Below are 20,261 nucleotides of genomic sequence, written 5' to 3'. Positions count from 1 at the left end.
GATGGTCCAGAATGCCAGTTGTGCCCAATATGAATCTAATTCTTCAAGATTATAGCCCCTTTGAGGGGGTCCCTCCTTACCTCTAGTTTCTGGAAGTCATATTTTTATGTTATGCACACTGGCTGTGTCCTGTTTAGCTATTGTACAGTGCTGCAGAACATGATGGTGCTATATATAAAACAATTTAAAAAATAATCACTTAATTATATAATTGTATTATTTATTTTTCTCATTTTTACACTAAAGAACTTTAATGCTCTGCTGGCCCTATCTCACTGTTGTTTGGTCATACGACCACAGAGATGACAGAAGTTTATTATAACCAACTTCATATGTTTTGTTAATCCTTTTGTGGATTTTTTTCATGAAAGACATTATGTTTGTCGAGTTCACTGTAAAATATTTCTACCAGGAGTGGGGTTCGAACCCACGCGGACACATGTCCATTGGATCTTAAGTCCAACGCCTTAACCACTCGGCCATCCTGGTGTTGTAAGACAATGCTGATTGGCAGTGCAGTGATTTTATCTGAGAGTATTTAAAAAAATATATTTTATGGGTGATCTGCATTAGAATATCAGACACTTTGCATGCAATTTGTGACAGAATGGCAATGCAGTGATTTTTTCTGAGAGTATTTAAAAAAATATTTTATGGGTGATCTGCATTAGAATATCATACACTTTGCATGCAATTCTTATGACATATTTTCAAGGATGGTCCAGAATGCCAGTTGTGCCCAATATGAATCTAATTCTTCAAGATTATAGCTCTTTTGAGGGGGTCCCTCCTTACCTCTAGTTTCTGGACGTCATATTTTTATGTTATGCACACTGGCTGTGTCCTGTTTAGCTATTGTACAGCACTGCAGAACATGTTTTATATATAAAACAATTTAAAAAATAATCACTTAATTATATAATTGTATTATTTATTTTTCTCATTTTTACACTAAAGAACTTTAATGCTCTGCTGGCCCTATCTCACTGTTGTTTGGTCATACGACCACATAGATGACAGAAGAGATTTCACTTTATTATAACAAACTTCATGTGTTTTGTTAATGATTTTGTGGATTCTTTTTCATGAAAGACATTATGTTTGTCGAGTTCACTGTAAAATATATCTACCAGGAGTGGGGTTCGAACCCACGCGGACACATGTCCATTGGATCTTAAGTCCAACGCCTTAACCACTCGGCCATCCTGGTGTTGTAAGACAATGCTGAATGGCAATGCAGTGATTTTTTCTGAGAGTATTTAAAAAAATATTTTATGGGTGATCTGCATTAGAATATCATACACTTTGCATGCAATTCTTATGACATATTTTCAAGGATGGTCCAGAATGCCAGTTGTGCCCAATATGAATCTAATTCTTCAAGATTATAGCCCCTTTGAGGGGGTCCCTCCTTACCTCTAGTTTCTGGAAGTCATATTTTTATGTTATGCACACTGGCTGTGTCCTGTTTAGCTATTGTACAGTGCTGCAGAACATGATGGTGCTATATATAAAACAATTTAAAAAATAATCACTTAATTATATAATTGTATTATTTATTTTTCTCATTTTTACACTAAAGAACTTTAATGCTCTGCTGGCCCTATCTCACTGTTGTTTGGTCATACGACCACATAGATGACAGAAGAGATTTCACTTTATTATAACAAACTTCATGTGTTTTGTTAATCCTTTTGTGGATTTTTTTTCATGAAAAACATTATGTTTGTCGAGTTCACTGTAAAATATTTCTACCAGGAGTGGGGTTCGAACCCACGCGGACACATGTCCATTGGATCTTAAGTCCAACGCCTTAACCACTCGGCCATCCTGGTGTTGTAAGACAATGCTGAATGGCAATGCAGTGATTTTTTCTGAGAGTATTTAAAAAAATATTTTATGGGTGATCTGCATTAGAATATCATACACTTTGCATGCAATTCTTATGACATATTTTCAAGGATGGTCCAGAATGCCAGTTGTGCCCAATATGAATCTAATTCTTCAAGATTATAGCCCTTTTGAGGGGGTCCCTCCTTACCTCTAGTTTCTGGACGTCATAGTTTTATGTTATGCACACTGGCTGTGTCCTGTTTAGCTATTGTACAGTGCTGCAGAACATGATGGTGCTATATATAAAACAATTTAAAAAATAATCACTTAATTATATAATTGTATTATTTATTTTTCTCATTTTTACACTAAAGAACTTTAATGCTCTGCTGGCCCTATCTCACTGTTGTTTGGTCATACGACCACATAGATGACAGAAGAGATTTCACTTTATTATAACAAACTTCATGTGTTTTGTTAATCCTTTTGTGGATTTTTTTTCATGAAAGACATTATGTTTGTCGAGTTCACTGTAAAATATTTCTACCGGGAGTGGGGTTCAAACCCACGCGGACACATGTCCATTGGATCTTAAGTCCAACGCCTTAACCACTCGGCCATCCTGGTGTTGTAAGACAATGCTGAATGGCAATGCAGTGATTTTTTCTGAGAGTATTTAAAAAAATATTTTATGGGTGATCTGCATTAGAATATCATACACTTTGCATGCAATTCTTATGACATATTTTCAAGGATGGTCCAGAATGCCAGTTGTGCCCAATATGAATCTAATTCTTCAAGATTATAGCCCTTTTGAGGGGGTCCCTCCTTACCTCTAGTTTCTGGACGTCATATTTTTATGTTATGCACACTGGCTGTGTCCTGTTTAGCTATTGTACAGTGCTGCAGAACATGATGGTGCTATATATAAAACAATTTAAAAAATAATCACTTAATTATATAATTGTATTATTTATTTTTCTCATTTTCTCACTAAAGAACTTTAATGCTCTGCTGGCCCTATCTCACTGTTGTTTGGTCATACGACCACATAGATGACAGAAGAGATTTCACTTTATTATAACAAACTTCATGTGTTTTGTTAATCCTTTTGTGGATTTTTTTTCATGAAAAACATTATGTTTGTCGAGTTTACTGTAAAATATTCCTACCAGGAGTGGGGTTCGAACCCACGCGGACACATGTCCATTGGATCTTAAGTCCAACGCCTTAACCACTCGGCCATCCTGGTGTTGATGGGCAATGCTGGTTGGCAGTGCAGTGATGTTATCTGAGAGTATTTTAAAAAATATATTTTATGGGTGATCTGCATTAGAATATCACACACTTTGCATGCAATTTGTGACAGAATGACCTGTCATACAAGGGCCCAAGGTAGTCAGAGATGTTTCCAGCCTGGCTGCCATACAAAGATTGCACAGGCAGGAAATACTTTTGTGTCAATTAATCCCATTGACAGGATTGCTGCCAGGGGGAGATTCAGAAGCTAAAGCAGATTAAAGGTTGGGTTGTCTACATGTACCTGTTTATCAATGTTAATGAAGTTCTGTGGCTTTATGAGTCTATGTTTTACATCAATAAACTGTTCATTCCTGCTGTACTCAATTCAAGGTAGTTGTGTCTACTTATTGGGTACACATAGCAGGGTTCCAAGCTGCGCATGCTGACTGGTGCTGGAAGTTATTCCGGGGATAACAGGAGGATACTGGGTGATCTCTGGGAGTTACTACAGCTCTCTTGGTGAACCTGTTACACAATTCTTATGACATATTTTCAAGGATGGTCCAGAACGCCTCTTGTACCTAATATGAATCTAATTCTTCGAGATTGTAGTCCCTTTGAGGGGGTCCCTCCTTACCTCTACCTGTTTAACCATTGTACAGTGCTGCAGAACATGATGGTGCCATATATATTATTTAAAAAATAATCACTTAATTATATAATATATTTTTTTACATTTTTTACACTAAAGAAATTTAAAGCTCTGCTGGCCCTATGTCATTGTTGTTTGGTCACATGACCAATGAAATAGCAGAAGAGATTTCACTTTATTGCAAACTGGATGTTTTTTGTTAATCCTTTTCATGAAAGACATTAGATTTGTTGAGTTCATTGTAAAACATGCCTACCAGGAGTGGGGTTCGAACCCACGCGGACTCATGTCCATTGGATCTTAAGTCCAACGCCTTAACCACTCGGCCATCCTGGTGTTGATGTGCTATGTGGATTGGCAGTGCAGTGATTTTATCTGAGAGTATTTGAAAAAAAATATTTTATGGGTGATCTGCAATTAAAAACGGACTTTAAATCAACTTTAAATATCAACACTGATATGACAGAAGATATTTCATAATAAACTGCATGTTTTGCATTAACCCACTAGTGCTTTTTTGACGAAACATGTTTTCTTTGTCAGGGTTACCAAGAGTGGCGTTTGAACCCACACGGACACATGTCCATTGGATGTTAAGTTTTGCATGCAATTCTTATGACATATTTTCATGGATGGTCCAGAACATACATGAAGATGAAGACGCAAAAAGAATCTTCGTTTCTTCGTGTTTGTCTTCGTTTTCGCGGCACGCCCGCCAATTTTTCAAAGAAGAGGAGGACACAGATTGAATGAGCTGATCTTCGTTTGTCCAATCAACTAACTCTCGTGACATCATGCTAAGGGCTTGTCCAGCTGTAGTACTAGTAAGAAAGAAAATAATTTAGACTTAGCAGCATACCTGGGAACTGGGTGAAGCACTACTTCTCCGGTTCAAGACTTGAATCCTCCGGGTCACGGGAGCAGGGTCTTGACAGTCCCCACTCCCCACCCATTTTCCCAGGAACGCTGCTGATGTCAGCGGGAATGCCCCCGACATCAGCGGGAACTCCCACTGATGTCAGCAGGACCTCCCACTGATGTCAGGGGACCTCCCACTGACATCAGTGGAAACTCCCACCGACGTCACGGGAGTATATGAGTATATGTAAATAAGTATCCGAATGAGGGAATTAATGAGTATCAAAGAATGAATGAATATCTGTGAATGAATTTCTGAATGAGTGAATGAGTATCTGTGAATGAGTGAATTAATATTTGTGAACGAGTGAATGAATATGTGTGTGTGATAGCATGGATGTGTAAGTGGGGGGGGTATGCAACAGGCAGGCTGTTTTGGTGGAAAAGATGCAACAGGCAGGCTGTTTTGGGGGCAAAGATGGCAAGTCTATTCCTCCAATCTGGGTCCTAGGCAGGTCTGGGTGCCAGATCTGATTTGATACTAAAGGGGGGGCTGGCATAAATACACAATGTGGGGCTGGCTGGGGGCAATACGCAAGGGTATGGGGGCATTAATTCACAAGCGGGTGTTGGCTGGGGCATCACATAAATCAATACTAAAGTGGGGCTGTCTGGTGGGATAAATATACAATGTGGAGCTGGCTGAGGGCATAAATACACAATGGGGGGCTGGCGGCATTAATACACAAGAGGGCCAGCTGCGGCCATCACATAAATCAATACTCCCACTCCCATCACATAAGATTCTATCTTATACTATCTGCCGAGCACTGATGTTCTCTTTATCCAATACACATGGATGTCGAGGAGTTAAGATTCTGTCCATTCTGTCTATTTTATTTATTTCCATAAAAAGGCCCACCAAAATCCTCAGCACCAGGCCCATGATGCTCTTAATCTGGCCCTGTCACTTTTGTTTGGTCATACAAACAATAATATCATAATAAACTGCATGTTTTGCTATAACCCTCCTAGTGCTTTTTTTCACAAAACACGGTTTCTTTGTCAAGGTTAACAAGAGTGGAGTTCGAACCCACACAGACGCATGTCCATTGGATGTTAAGTCCAATTGCATTATTGTATTATTGTATTGGCTCGGATATAGGCCGCCCCCGTATATAGGCCGCACCCTAAAAGTTTGGTGCTTTTTTAGAGAAAAAGTTTTTTTCTTTAAAAAAGCACCAAAAAAAACATGCTGCCACTCTGTCCCCCCCCGAGATATGCTGCCACTCTGTCCCCCCCCCCCCGAGATATGCTGCCACTGTCCTCCCCCCCGAGATATGCTGCCACTGTCCCCCCCCCGGGATATGCTGCCACTGTCCTCCTCCCCCCCGAGATATGCTGCCACTGTCCTCCCTCCCCAAGATATGCTACCACTGTCCTCCTCCCCCCCGATATGCTACCACTGTCCTCCCCCCCGATATGCTACCACTGTCCTCCTCCTCCCCCCCGATATGCTACCACTGTCCTCCTCCTCCCCCCCCGATATGCTACCACTGTCCTCCCCCCCCCCCCCGAGATATGCTGCCACTGTCCTCCTCTGCCCCCCCCTCCTCGACTTACCGGAGCAGACTCCCGGGTGTCTTGCGGGGCCGGCGGGGGACATCTACGCAATACGCGTATGCAACTTCCGTAGATGTCTTCCGCCGGCCCCGCAAGACATCCGGGAGTCTGCTCCAGTAAGTCGGGGGTGGGCAGAGGTAAAACGCATCGCGCGGACGGTCCGCACGATGCGCTTAGACAACCTCCCGTGCCGGCACCCCCCCCCGTGGGAAGTGCTGGCAGGGGAGGCTGTCTGAGCGTATCGGGGAGTAGGATGCAGGTCCCCTGCACCGCTGCGGGGGATCTGTATCCTAACCCCGCTTCCTGCCCGGCGCCAAACCCCGAATATAGGCCGCACCCCCCCTTTAAAAACTTAAAGTGGGGGAAAAAAGTGCGGCCTATATTCGAGCCAATACGGTATATATTTTTTCCAATAAAGAACTTTAAAGCTCTGCTGTGCCTATCCCACTGTTGTTTGGTCATACAAACACAGAGATGACAGAAGATATTTCACTTTATAAGAAACTGCATGTTTTTGGTTAACCCTTATGGAGATTTTTTTTCATGAAAGATGTTTTGTTTGTCAAGTTCATACCGTGTTTCCCCGAAAGTAAGACAGTGTCTTACTTTCTTTTTATCCCTAAAAGCCCCACTATGTCTTACTTTCGGGGTATGTCTTATATTGGGAAAAAATTGAGAGTGATGGGAGTTATGATGTACTTTTAGAGCATAATTAGATCATGAAAAAGACATTGGAAATGGTACAACATAACACCCATCACTCTCACACACTTACCAATCAACACACCTACCAATCCACACGTATACCAATCCACACACATATACACCAATCCACACACATATACACCAATCCACACACATATACACTAATCCACACACATATACACTAATCCACACACATATACCAATCCACACACATATACACCAATCCACACACATATACACCAATCCACACACATATACACCAATCCACACACACATATACACCAATCCACACACACATATACACCAATCCACACACACATATACACCAATCCACACACACATACACCAATCCACACACATATACACCAATCCACTCTCACTTAATGCTTTCCTACCTTTCCTTTCTTCTTTCAGCTTCTTTTCCTCCTCTTCGCTCCTCTTCTTCAGTTCTTGTCTCCTTCCGGGTCAGAGGGCACGGACAGCGGTGGGCGCGGCTTCAGTGTTGTGCGCCGGGATCTGACAAGAAACCCCGGCGCACAACAGCTGTTGCCGCGCAGATCACAAGGGAGCGGTATCGGAGGTCATTAACAGACCTCCGGCTCCCTTGAGTGATTTTAAGCCGGGTTGAACCCGGCTTAAAATCACTCAAGGGAGCCGGAGGTCTGTTAAAGACCTCCGATACCGCTCCCTTGCGAGCCTGCTCCTCCAGCGGCGGACATTACTGTCCGTCTCTGGAGGGGTGCTGGGTGCCGCAGGTTGGCACCCCCTGGAGTGTGGCGCCCTGTGCGGTCGCACACCCCAAAGGTCGGCCCTGCTCTAAGGGGCCGGCCTTAGGGGTCTGCGGCCGCACAGGGTTTAAATAAAAACATTGGGGGGTTTTTTCAACTTTATTTAACATCCTCCATGTTAAATAAAGTTAAAAAAACTTTATTTAACATCCTCCATGTTAAATAAAGTTTTTTTTAACTTTATTTAACATGGAGGATGTTAAATAAAGTTAAAAAAAACCCCCGATGTTTTAATTTAAATCCTGTGCGGCCGCAGACACGTAAGGCCGGCCTTGGTGGGGACTTCCCGGCCCCTTAGAGTGGCGGACCCGGCAAATCCCCCGTGTTTCCCCGAAAGTAAGACATATGTCTTACTTTCGGGGTACGGCTTATATTAGCCGACCCCTCTGAAACTCCCGATACGTCTTACAATCGGGGGTGTCTTACTATCGGGGAAACACGGTAGTAAAATGTTTTTACCAGGAGTGGGGTTCGAACCCACGCGGACACATGTCCATTGGATCTTAAGTCCAACGCCTTAACCACTCGGCCATCCTGGTGTTATAAGGCTTTGAATGCAATTCTTATGACATATTTTTAAGGATGGTCCAGAACGCCAGTTGTGCCCAATATGAATCTAATTCTTCAAGATTATAGCCCTTTTGAGGGGGTCCCTCCTTACCTCTAGTTTCTGGAAGTCATATTTTTATGTTATGTACACTGGCTGTGTCCTGTTTAGTTATTGTACAGCGCTGCAGAACATGATGGTGCTATATATAAAACAATTTATTTTTCTCATTTTTACACTAAAGAACTTTAATGCTCTGCTGGCCCTATCTCACTGTTGTTTGGTTATATGACCACAGAGATGACAGAAGAGATTTCACTTTATTATAACAAACGTCATGCATTTTGTTAATTCTTTTGTGGATTTTTTTCATGAAAGTGGGGGTCGAACCCACGCGGACACATGATCTTAAGTCCAACGCCTTAACCACTCGGCCACCCTGGTGTTGACGGGCAAAGCTGATTGATTTTATCTGAGAGTATTTAAAAATATATATTTTATGGGTGATCTGCATTAGAATATCACACACTTTGCATGCAATTTGTGACATAATGACCTGTCATACAAGGCCCCAAGGTAGTCAGAGATGTCTCCAACCTGGCTGCCATACAAAGATTGCACAGGCAGGAACTACTTTGTGTCAACTAATCCCATTGACAGGATTGCTGTCAGGGGGAGATTCAGTAGCTAAAGGAGATTAAAGGTTGGGTTGTCTACATGTACCTGTTTATCAATGTTAATTTATGTTAATGAAGTTCTGTGGCTATATGAGTCTATGTTTTACATCAATAAACTGTTCATTCCTGCTGTACTCAGTTCAAGGTAGTTGTGTGTCTACTTATTGGGGACACATAGCAGGGTTCCAAGGTGCGCATGCTGACTGGTGCTGGAAGTGATTCCGGGGATAACAGGAGGATACTGGGTGATCTCTGAGAGTTACTACAGCTCTCTTGGTGAACCCGTCCCTCCTTACCTCTACCTGTTTACCCATTGTACAGTGCTGCAGAACATGATGGTGCCATATATAAAACAATTTAAAAAATAATCACTTAATTATATAATATATTTTTTTCCACTAAATAAATTTAAAGCTCTGCTGGCCCTATGTCATTGTTGTTTGGTCATACGACCAATGCAATAACAGAAGAGATTTCACTTTATTGCAAACTGGATGTTTTTTTAGAATAAGGGACATTACATTTGTTGAGTTCATTCTAAAACTTGCCTATCAGGAGTGGGGTTTGAACCCACGCGGACACATGTCCATTGGATCTTAAGTCCAACGCCTTAACCACTCGGCCATCCTGGTGCTGATGGGCAATGCCGATTGGCAGTGCAGTGATTTTATCTGAGAGTATTTGAAAAAAAATATTTTATGGGTGATCTGCAATTAAAACCCCCCCCACTTTATGATATATTTTATACAGTCCCCACTCCCCGCCCATTTTCCCGGGAACGCTCCTGATGTCAGGGGGAATGCCCCCGACATCAGCGGGAACTCCCACTGACGTCAGCAGGACCTCTCACTGATGTCAGGGGACCTCCCACTGACATCAGTGGGAACTCCCACCGACGTCACGGGACCACCTGCTGACGTCAGTGGGCAGTCCTGGCCGCGTCCCGCAATGGAAGGATCCGGGTAGCCGGAGCCCAGAAGTTCCAAGGTATGCTTAACAGAAGTAGTACTGCTATATCTGTCTGCTTCTGTATCTTATTTAAAGTTGTTTAACCCCATAATATAATAATGGATTATAATTTATAGTCTATTAATTGTATATAAATTAATAATATTAATTAATAAATAATATAATATATTGATAACCTCACTTTAGCTTAGTGGACTTGAGAGCCTCTGTCCTTGTCGAGAGGTAGACTTAGAATAGGATGGAAATATTGTTTTAGCATAGTAGTAGGCTCTTAGGCCCGTGTAAATTTTAAATACTGCTAGTAGTTTTACTAGTTAGTGTATTATAGTTAAACTTTAGTTAATAACACCATTTAGCGGCTTTAGTTAACCAATGTTTAAATAACTTGAGCACTTTGGGAGATAGCACACAACAGCACAGTGCAGTTCTGCATTGTTTTTCATCAGTAGCACTGAAGAGAAACTTCCTCTAATTTAAAAAAAAAAACATATTTATCTTTATTAAGCTATTTTCTCTGGTCCCCTACTTTTAAACAGAATACACACACAACATAAAATTTGAAATGGATCCACCTTTTGGGATTAAGAAAAGCAGGGAGGGACAGGCTCCATCTACCACCACCACCAAAACCACCACCAGCAGTTCTACGATGCAGCGGAACTCCATTTAGCGAGGTACCAGAGGACCGTGAGACTGAGAGGCCAAGTGCAGAGTTAGGCTCTGTTCTTCCTGCTAGTACTACTACTAGTAGTAGTCAAACTAGTCATGATATCACTATTAGCTCCAGTCTAGCAGGAATTCCATTTGATCTGGCTAATGAAGAACTTGACTATGAGCCAGAGGAATGGAGAAGAGAATAGAGGAGATGAGTGGTAAGGAATCAGATGCCTCAGGGAGCAGTCTATGAATGACTAGTGCACCATTTTCCCCTGAGCCTCTACCTTCTCCGCTACTAAATATATACATAAATATATATTTGTGTGTGTACTGTATATACAGCTTGTATAGTGTAAGAGTCAATGTCTATATTATATTTAAGTAAACACGCTTTATACATGCAAACACACACTTCTACGTCCAGGGGAGGGCTGGCAGCCTAAGGCCTGGGGGGCAAGTCTAAAACCCTCATTCACAAACATTCAGCATAACACCCATCACTCTCACACACTCACTAATCCACTCTCCCTGAATCTTGTCCTACCTTTTCTTCTTTCACTCTCACTTTTCCTCCTCCTCTTCTTCTTCTTCTTCTACTTCTTCTTCTTCTTCCTGTCCTTCCGGTGTACTGAGCGCATCCCGCAGTGAACGTTTGTGGGGTGCGCACAGACAACCTCCGCTGCTGTCGGCACTTCCGCTTGGGCTTCTATGGTGGAGCACCAGAAGATCATGTGATGCCGGCGCTCAGTCATAGCAGCCCCGGCAGTCGTACTTGCCAGCAGCAGTGGAGGACTGCATCGCACAGATTTCCAGCGGCTGACCCACTAGACACCAGGGAGTCTGAGGCACGGGTCACAACTAAAGGGATGCACTGGTAAGTCGAGGGGGGGTTAAGAGTGGCATGGGGGGGTGTTCAATGGTTTTCTGGAGGCATATAGGGGGTTAAAAGTCATATCAGGGAGGCGGAGTGGCATATAGGGGGTTAAAAGGCATATCAGGCAGGCGGAGTCGCATATAGGGGTGTATAAGGCATATCTGGGGAGAGTGGCAAATAGGGGGTTAAAATGCATGTTAGGGAGGCAGAGTGGCATGTATGGGTGTATAAGGCATATCTGGGACAGAGTGGCAAATAGGGGGTTAGAAGGCATATATGTGGGAAGAGTGGGTTAATATGGAGGCAGAGTGGCATATAGGGGGTATAAGGCATTTTTAGGGGGCAGATGTGCATAACTGGGGCAGAGTGGCAAATAAAAGGAAATAAAAAGTCATACTTTTTATTAAATATGAAAAAATAGTTTCCTTTTTTTCCTAAATTAATATTACATTTTTGGGGGGTCGTCTTATAATCAGGGTCGTCTTCTAATCAAGCAAATACGGTATATTTGTTGGGCGTCTTTTGTAGTTCTCTTGCTATAGGGTGCCATTGGTTATTAGGGAACATTTGATGTACCAGAGTGCACCGAGTTTGTTCTGAAGACACATGTTGAGTGTGAAGTTCTTTTATAGGAAGACTCCAACCATGATATGCACTTTAGTGTATTTTATGTAGCTGAGTGTTCCCTTTAAAAAACTCCGAAATAAATGATAGAAAATGGGGATAATTAAGCAGAAACTGAATCTGAGCTAAAAGAATGAGGCAGATATGAGAAAAATAACTGCTTTCTAAAGTCAGTGAAATGTCTAGCCTACTAGGCATTCTAACACCACAAATAAACTAACTAGATGAATATAAATATTACCCTGCCTTAAATATCAACTGTTACAGGGACCAAATGTCAATCACATGGTCCATATCCAGACACAAGGAGCTTGTGTGACAAATGTAAAGATTTATTTTTATCCTGCCCTATCTGATGGGTACTTGGTTATCTGTGGACATTCCATAGTTGTTCTAACTTTCACACACTATTGTGTGTAAAATGTATTATAGTACACTTTAGAAAATGTAAAATAAAAGAATAGAAGTAAAAGTATTATTCGTTAATTGGTGTGCACCTCACAAGCCAATACAAGTTTGTAGGCCAACATTTTGGGATGATGATTCAAGGCCTGTTCCCATGATCAAACCACCTACAAAAAAATGGAGCAAGGAACTTCATATTCAGATGAAACAATATGTGAGCAGATATTTAACAATCTAAGCTATTTCACAATATCTAGGAGACTTTTTGCAAGTTCATTTTCTAGGGAGGATAAACCATCACAATCAGACCCGATGATTTTCAAAGTGGGACAAGTAGTGAGTTTCATGAAAAGATCTCTTGGGAAGAGGTAAGAAGTTCCATGGCAGATAATACATCAGACAGAGATATTATTTAAAGGGGAAGTCCCATGGAAAAATATTTTTCTCATTGTGTGTTAAATACAGTACTATATAAAGTAATGTTTTTTTTTTACCCGCAGACCTGGAGGCTGCCATTGATATGTTGAGTAACAGATTGTAAGCTTGCGAGCAGGGCTCTCCCCACCGAATGTATCGGTTTGTCTTAGTCTGTCAATTCTTGTCTTGTCATATTCCTTGAATTTATGTATTGTATTAAGCGCTGCGTAAACTGTTGGCGCTATATAAATAAAAGATAATAATAATAATAAATTCTCTGCTCAAGGATGTATAAGGATGTGTGTGAGAGCATAAATGTGTATGTGTCAATATCTGTGTGTTAGCATGAATGTGTATGTGCACCATACTATCATATTCCGCAGCTCCGTAAAATGAGCTTTACTCAATCTTTCATCTTATTTGTAAATATATTGAATATAGGTTTCTTTTCTCTTTTATAAAAAAAAAGTATATTTTACTTTTTTTCATGTTTTTTATGGAGAAAACAAATCTTTACCAAGTAGGGAACCTAAGCCTACACGGCTCTTGACAGCCTAAAATTGGTCTATTTAGTAACTATTGTCTTCAATAAAATCATCTCTTCCGTTCACTTGTAATGATAAACCTGACTCCATAAATAATAAACTCAATGAATGAATGAATTTGGATTTCCAGTAATAACGCAGCACGTGTAATTCATGAATGCGCCGGCAGGTGGCGCCTGACCTCCACTCAAGGTAACCGTAAGTAAAACTCGGTTACAGTAAGAAGTTCGGTATTTGGAGTAGGCGGGCCCGGGATGAGTTTATGCCACGTTACTGCGCCGACCACACCGAAAAATACAGGGCTAAAGCGAGTGTGAACCGTATGTACAAAGTTAGTGGGGAGAGCCCACGGCCACCAGCGCAGGATTGCAGTCCCATGGAACTTGTGTCGGAGGCGCAGCGCAAGTAAAAAGTGTGTGTGTGGGGGGGATCGCTCTACCTAAGGGGTCTTTAACCCAGAGGGGGAGGGGGGCAACATTGATCGGCAGAAAAAATTAACTCTTTGCAGTACAGCGAGCTGCAAGATTCGTTTCATAAAGATTCGCTTACTGAAAGGGGGGGGGGGTACAGCTGGATCTGCCCAAGTTTGAAAAGACTGGAGATAGACGGTGTGCCCACTATCCAGGATCTAGTCTGGACGCGATTGCTGGGAGTCTGCGTAGAGCCCAGGAAGTTGGTGACTTTTTTTATGGTGTCCATAAAGTGCTTGTGTCCTGCAGGCTGTGCTGGGGCGGAAAAAAAGAAAAAGAGAGAGAGAGAGGACGTTGTGATAGCCACTGCCCAGGTAAGATTACAATGCTAAATTATTTATATGCTTTGGAAATGAGAAGAAGGGGGCTCAGATCATGCTGCCCTGACACAACTGAAAGTTATTTCAACTTTAGACATCATGTGGGAAGACCTTGGGTGTTGCCTTTGGCATTTTTACTGATCATGATCATACTTTTCCTTCTTCATAAACTTTAATCATGAGACTTTTAAACCCAACCTGTCATTCTAAATCTTGTGCCAATGAGTGTGTTTCTCTAGGTGTTTGTCTTTCTTTAAAATGTTACTAAATAAGCATTTATTTGTTGTGACTTCAATACATTTAGTATGAAAACATCCTCATGCTTGCTTCCTTGTCAAAAGGCAATGGTTAGATTATAAATGTACTGCAATTGTAGATAGGATTCACATTTTAATCATTTGGACTGGTTGGCATGATAGGGATTTGACAAAGTACAGGAGTTTATTTCAATGAAGGGGGAATGTTAAAATATGAGGTCATAGTCTAAAACTAGATGGTCAAAGGTCTAGGTGTAATGTAAGGAAGTTGGTAGATAAATGGAAAAGCCTGCCAGCAGAAGTGGTAGAGGACATGTAAACATGTATGGGATAGGCATATGGTTATCATGAATCTAGGACGAGACCAAGGACTGATAATCTGGCTAGATGGGCCGATTGGTTCTTATGTGTTATGTTTCTGTGCGTGATGTATTTGGGGAAACTTATAATTGGCCATAATGCGAAAGAAAATGTAAAGAAAACAAAAAGTAATACAAAAGCCAATATAGTTGAAGGATAAGTCATGCCCGGAGAGATGCATGAGAACAGCAGCTGTGGGAGCCCAGCTTGGGGGGTGCATTACTGGATAGGGTAAGGATTGTCCTAGGAAACCTCGAGTCTTCTGCTGTTCTTTAGAAAACCCAGAGATAAACCCAGAGAAAGATAATAAAGGCGCAAATTAGCCCGGTGTCTTATAACAAAACTGGGTTACCTTCTCACTGATGAGCCCAACTATGCATTAAACTAAGATGGACTTTACTAAAACTTTGATTGGCAAGTACATCCATATCAACACTAACTTTCATCGTTAGAATAGACCTAAAGGTATCCTGGATCCCGGACTGATTAAGGTCACAATGGTCTGGGTCATAGATCAGGATTAACTGACATGCAGCACACAAGCTGTTCTAGACAACCTGCAGAAGGTGCGGGATGGAATTGTTCCTTGTTAAATATGTTTGGGCAAGCAGTGAAAAAATCCAGGAGTCAGTTTTAACTTAGTGGATATATTTAATGAGACACAAACTAAGGAATAAAACAGACAGGTTTACACTTGTTTCAAAAAAATACATCGTAAAGGACGTAAGATTGTGATAAATCGGTGTCACGCTTGGCTAAATGCCACCCTCGACAAATTGTTGGGGTGGAAGTAGTTGCTTGTCTGCTTAGGTTGTAGCGCCTGCAATGTGTGTCGCAGGGCTTACACCTTAGGCTTTGAACTTTAACTAATTAAGGAGCCGCAGTTGGGAAGGCGAATATAATTTCAGTCTCCGGCATGTTAGTACATCGGACCCTAATTACATGCATCGGTCACCGGTCCATGGGGCGAGGTGAGAATTTCCTGGAGAACATCTGGAGTTAACAGGAGTCAAAACTGTCACGTATTGTTATCTGGTGTGCAAGCCTACCACGTTCTTCTCACTGCATGAGGACGTACCTCGCAGAGACATAGCAAAAGATTATTAGCCCCCTTTATCGAGTAGATTTTGCCCCCACCTCTACTACGTTTACGATGACTTTTGAAGTCACAGAAATCCAAAGTTTCGTAAATTTTTCAGCTAAGGGGAATTCCATTTCATTAAACATGGAACAATGGGCGTCTGTTTAAATAGAAGCACAATTAACTAAATAATCGATTGCATGTAAAACGCATTTATACTACAGTATAATATATATATATATAGTCTAGCATGCGTGAAGATGCACGTTTTCTGTAGCCGCGTGACCTCTGCCACAGTTTCAGTGTAAGAGCAAATTGAATGTTTGGTTTTGTACAACAGGGCCGCTGAACCGTGCATACAACAAAACATGTCAAAGACGTACACCACGTAAATACACATTGCAGATCCTATAAATGCTATCAAAATAAAGTCTCTTAGATGTAAACAGGGCCGGACTGGGAATGACGAGGCGGCCTTGGCACTCTGAGGCTGGTGGGCGCCATATGATGGAAGTGTGGCCAATAGCTGGATATAAAAGGCCGCATGTTATGTTTTTTTGCTCATGCAGCGTGCTGCCGGGCGTATCGAGCCGGTGGTGGCCGCCCCTTGCAGCACCTGAGCATTGCAGCTAGAGATTGGGTGAATATAGAGCGATGGCCAAACTGGGCCTTGGTATAAATATATGAGATGCATCCATACTATATATTGCTGAAATGTTTTGCTCTAGTACCCCCAGTGAGTTCTATTTAATCCTAAACTGGTAGCATCACCTACAAAATATACAAGAGACCCTATTGTGCAAATAGTCTGGTGTGAAGTCTATGAGGACCCCATTGGAGAAGTCAACAGGACGCTCAGCAGTGGATTTAACAAATGCAGCCCTCCGTAAACATAACATTGAGTTTACCAGCAGGGGTTGGTAGGCATCAACAGGCTGTGGTGGAAATCTCACTAAATACCCTGAAAGCAACAGTGGCTTCCATGAGCCTTGAATGGACACCTAGGTTCTAGTATTGACACTTTTCATTTATTCCCATGTGCAATCATCTATAGTAAATACGATCACTTAGAAGATGCGTGTGTTAACATGAAAATGTGGCTTCCAAGGATGTAGATGTAGGGCTGGATCTCTCCTATACTAAAAGTGATCGCCGTAGTCATAATATTTATATACGGTATGGCATTGTCTTTGGGTTTTGCGTAAAACGGCTAGACCTTAACAGTTGCATGAAGCTTATTTATTTCCTGCAGTAGGAATCACAGACTCTTCATTCATAGAGCCAGAAGCCTTACTACCCATCCTGATTTAATCTGCGGAGTCGAACATTTCACATGTTCATCCCAAAGGTCATCCTTATACTCTTTCATTTAATGGAGAAAGGATGGAGCGAGTAGTATCACCATTCAGTAACCTGTTAAGCACCATGTAGTACATGTGAATCTCTGTGAGTGTATCTTGTTAAACATACATGTCACTTATATGTTATACACACCTAATTATTTTGGGCAATAGCTCTTTACAGGATAAAGTAAGGAATAGGGTGACTGATTTTAATGGAAAGTTAACTTTCATGTATATGAAATGTTTATGGGGTATATCACTTAAAGGGGATAGTTCTTTTGTCAGCAGTCCCCTCTATCTCATTCTAAGGTCATTAAGGAGGCTGGTGGTACACAGTGAGAGGCTGGGGCTCTAATTAGCCAACATTAAAGCAAATGTTGAATTTAGGGACAAAATCCCAGAAAATCATAATCCTCAGATATAATCGTTTGATCTCAACCCCTACTTTGGAATGTAATGACCGGGATGAAAAAAAAAAAAATCTGCGAGGGTTTCAGTCAGTATAACAAATTTGTATTAATCAAGGATAAAAGGAATGGTCATATAAGCTATTTCTTTTATTTCGGTGCCATATTTAAAGAAGTAAGATTTAAAGCCATATTTCTGAGAAAGGTCAGGGCATGCAAAAGTACAATGAATGATGTTTCTGCATTTAGTTTCTAAAGTGTTAAATTCAGTAGAGTGTGTAGTGGAGCTCCTTTAAAAGGATTGAAAAACTCAAATTTTATTGTATTTGTAGAAGAAAGAGCAATATGTCTCTTTGCTGATGCACCCGAGCGTGTATAAGAGGCTATAATGTTGATGGCAAATTAGAGTTAACTGTCCGAAATAGAATAAGAAGTCTCGTTGATCTACTGGTATTGTTCATAATCAAATCAAATAAAAATAATAAAATATATTAATTTATTTCCCCTTTTTTTGCAGGTCTAGAACCTTTTCAGCAAGTCTGCACATGAGTTGAATGAGCCTGGATTATACTTTTTTTTTTGTGTGTTAAATATTAATTTGGAGGAATTAACCGGAAGCCCTGAAAGGGGATCTTTTGGAAATGGCCAACGTTGGAGCTCAGCTTGAAACGTCTGATAGAGAACAGAACAATGAGTTTAGTGATATAATTAAGTCACGATCAGGTAGGTAGATATCACATGCTTAGCAGTGAAATATAATGTTTTTTACTTGATTGGTTTTGCATTCAGAGATGGACAACATGGGCCTCACCAACTGGTACCGGTAATGCCTGGAATGATAATCCCTGGGAACTCTTTTGGTTGTGGAAGATAGAGATTCATAATACATCCTGGGAAGTGTGAAGTCATTTTTCTAATCACTGTCCAGTCCTTTACCTAATTCAGCGCTACCGGATATGACATCACATCCCAGTTATCAGCATAGAGGAAGTAAATACTGGGGGCTCCTGGTGTGCTTCCTTGGGTCAAGCGCCTAGCCAAAAATACGTCACTCCATACTGTTTATACGATTATATTTTTGTTGTCAGTTTGTGTTTCATCGATAGTATTAGCCCTAAGGGTCCCCTTTTAACTTTTTAACCCTTTAATCTCTGTACAAAATGGTTACCAACACCGTGGTAATGTTGTTATTGTCGTTAACCCGAGAGACTATATTTTATAATTGATGATATCTTCTGTTTGGGGGTCAACCCGTATTAAATTAGCACTTGTCGTTAAACCGGTACATATTTGGAGAACCAGAGACTCAAAATAACTTTCGTAACCATGACTAGCCCCAATGGATTGCTGCCTGAAAGAAAAAATACCCTGCAGAGTATTCTTGCTAAAACACTTGTTGATCTCATAGAGCAGCTGCTTTCCAGTCTGGGACATTTTTAGAAAAGTCGCCACTTCCAAAACTATAGATTGAAATCACTAAAGAGTGGACTATCACAGGACATTAGTGGCCAAGTCAGCCATTTTCGGACATCTTACATATCAGACCCATTAATATTTTCTAGATTTTTCTTTGATTCATGGATAGTACTTTTTCAGTGTTTTCTACTCCCTTGTATTTATCTTTTACTGTAAGTGAAAGGATTAGCTCCACATTCTTCACAATTGCTGGTAATTGTTCTTCAAAGTTGGATCAGACGATGGAGCTCCTTGCTGTACTCTACAGATGTTAACTCATTCACACGCTTCTAATTGTACGCAGAAACCGTGCTTCCTTTCTAGGAAAAAGTTCCTATGCTCGGTAATTATGTGCCGTTCCACCAACTTTGCTTATTTTAACATTGTTGCCACTAAATGCAGCATTGAAAACGGCATTCCTAGTAAATGCCCAAACCCTGCGAGAAAATATTTCTGCAATCATTCAAAATTCTTCAGCATTCATATACTTTTCCGGGAACAGTTATCACGTGACACAAAAGCAATGGTAGCACCACTGATAATGTGGTACCCTATACACCGGAGAACCATCTTCCAAGTTCCTATGTTACATAATGATTTGTCTAGGTCTATCTTGCACTTCGTAGGTTAGGCTATAGTCTTCTATTGGTTATATGATATATCACATGCTTTAAGGCTGATCCTACAGTTTAAGTGGTCCTTATTTCTGCCTTAATCAATAATCTGTTACCCTAGTGGCTATACTCCTGGCCATTAAACGTAGGGGATTCTGAGCACGGAATGTTGGTTATTAAAAAAACAAACAAACCTAAAACGTATGATGAGCTCATTAAACATATGACAAAACACACGCAAATAATTGTAGGTTGCAAATTTGGTCACTAAACACTTGGCACCTTGTTATGTAATAATCCACCAAGGCATTTAGCTTCCTGCTTTTGTTAATTCTCCCTTTGTTTCCAATTCATAGGATGTTAAGAATGCAAACGTGTACATTCCGTGTTTGTATAGCTCTGGGAACCCTCTGTAGGGTAATACATATATATATATATATATATATATATATATATATATATATATATATATAGACATACATACATACATTATATGTGTGTATATATATATATATATATATATATATATACATACATT

General features: G+C 40.9%; 1 protein-coding gene and 8 non-coding genes across 9 annotated transcripts in view; 1 reads left to right on the top strand and 8 right to left on the bottom strand.

Annotated features, from left to right (window-relative positions):
- Positions 1–406: 406 nt before the first annotated feature.
- TRNAL-UAA (transfer RNA leucine (anticodon UAA)) lies at positions 407–489 on the bottom strand. The gene has a single exon. It is a non-coding gene; the product is annotated as a tRNA-Leu (tRNA).
- Positions 490–1,127: 638 nt separating this feature from the next.
- Positions 1,128–1,210, bottom strand: TRNAL-UAA (transfer RNA leucine (anticodon UAA)). Its single transcript has one exon. It is a non-coding gene; the product is annotated as a tRNA-Leu (tRNA).
- A 542-nt stretch (positions 1,211–1,752) lies between these two features.
- Positions 1,753–1,835, bottom strand: TRNAL-UAA (transfer RNA leucine (anticodon UAA)). The gene has a single exon. It is a non-coding gene; the product is annotated as a tRNA-Leu (tRNA).
- A 542-nt stretch (positions 1,836–2,377) lies between these two features.
- On the bottom strand, positions 2,378–2,460 carry TRNAL-UAA (transfer RNA leucine (anticodon UAA)). The gene has a single exon. It is a non-coding gene; the product is annotated as a tRNA-Leu (tRNA).
- Positions 2,461–3,002: 542 nt separating this feature from the next.
- Positions 3,003–3,085, bottom strand: TRNAL-UAA (transfer RNA leucine (anticodon UAA)). The gene has a single exon. It is a non-coding gene; the product is annotated as a tRNA-Leu (tRNA).
- An 895-nt stretch (positions 3,086–3,980) lies between these two features.
- Positions 3,981–4,063, bottom strand: TRNAL-UAA (transfer RNA leucine (anticodon UAA)). Its single transcript has one exon. It is a non-coding gene; the product is annotated as a tRNA-Leu (tRNA).
- A 4,094-nt stretch (positions 4,064–8,157) lies between these two features.
- On the bottom strand, positions 8,158–8,240 carry TRNAL-UAA (transfer RNA leucine (anticodon UAA)). Its single transcript has one exon. It is a non-coding gene; the product is annotated as a tRNA-Leu (tRNA).
- A 1,234-nt stretch (positions 8,241–9,474) lies between these two features.
- Positions 9,475–9,557, bottom strand: TRNAL-UAA (transfer RNA leucine (anticodon UAA)). The gene has a single exon. It is a non-coding gene; the product is annotated as a tRNA-Leu (tRNA).
- A 4,089-nt stretch (positions 9,558–13,646) lies between these two features.
- The window catches only part of UTRN (utrophin), a 284,301-nt gene continuing 277,686 nt past the window's right edge, over positions 13,647–20,261 (top strand). Inside the window, exons 1-3 of the mRNA XM_053460556.1 lie at positions 13,647–13,828; positions 14,136–14,200; positions 18,172–18,377. Coding sequence (XP_053316531.1) covers positions 18,296–18,377 — 82 coding nt within the window. The 5' untranslated portion in view covers positions 13,647–13,828; positions 14,136–14,200; positions 18,172–18,295. The remainder of the gene's footprint in view (positions 13,829–14,135; positions 14,201–18,171; positions 18,378–20,261) is intronic.

Source organism: Spea bombifrons, chromosome 3 (assembly GCF_027358695.1).
Source record: "Spea bombifrons isolate aSpeBom1 chromosome 3, aSpeBom1.2.pri, whole genome shotgun sequence".
Lineage (NCBI taxonomy): Eukaryota > Metazoa > Chordata > Amphibia > Anura > Pelobatidae > Spea > Spea bombifrons.
This window is presented reverse-complemented; position numbering and strand designations above follow the sequence as displayed.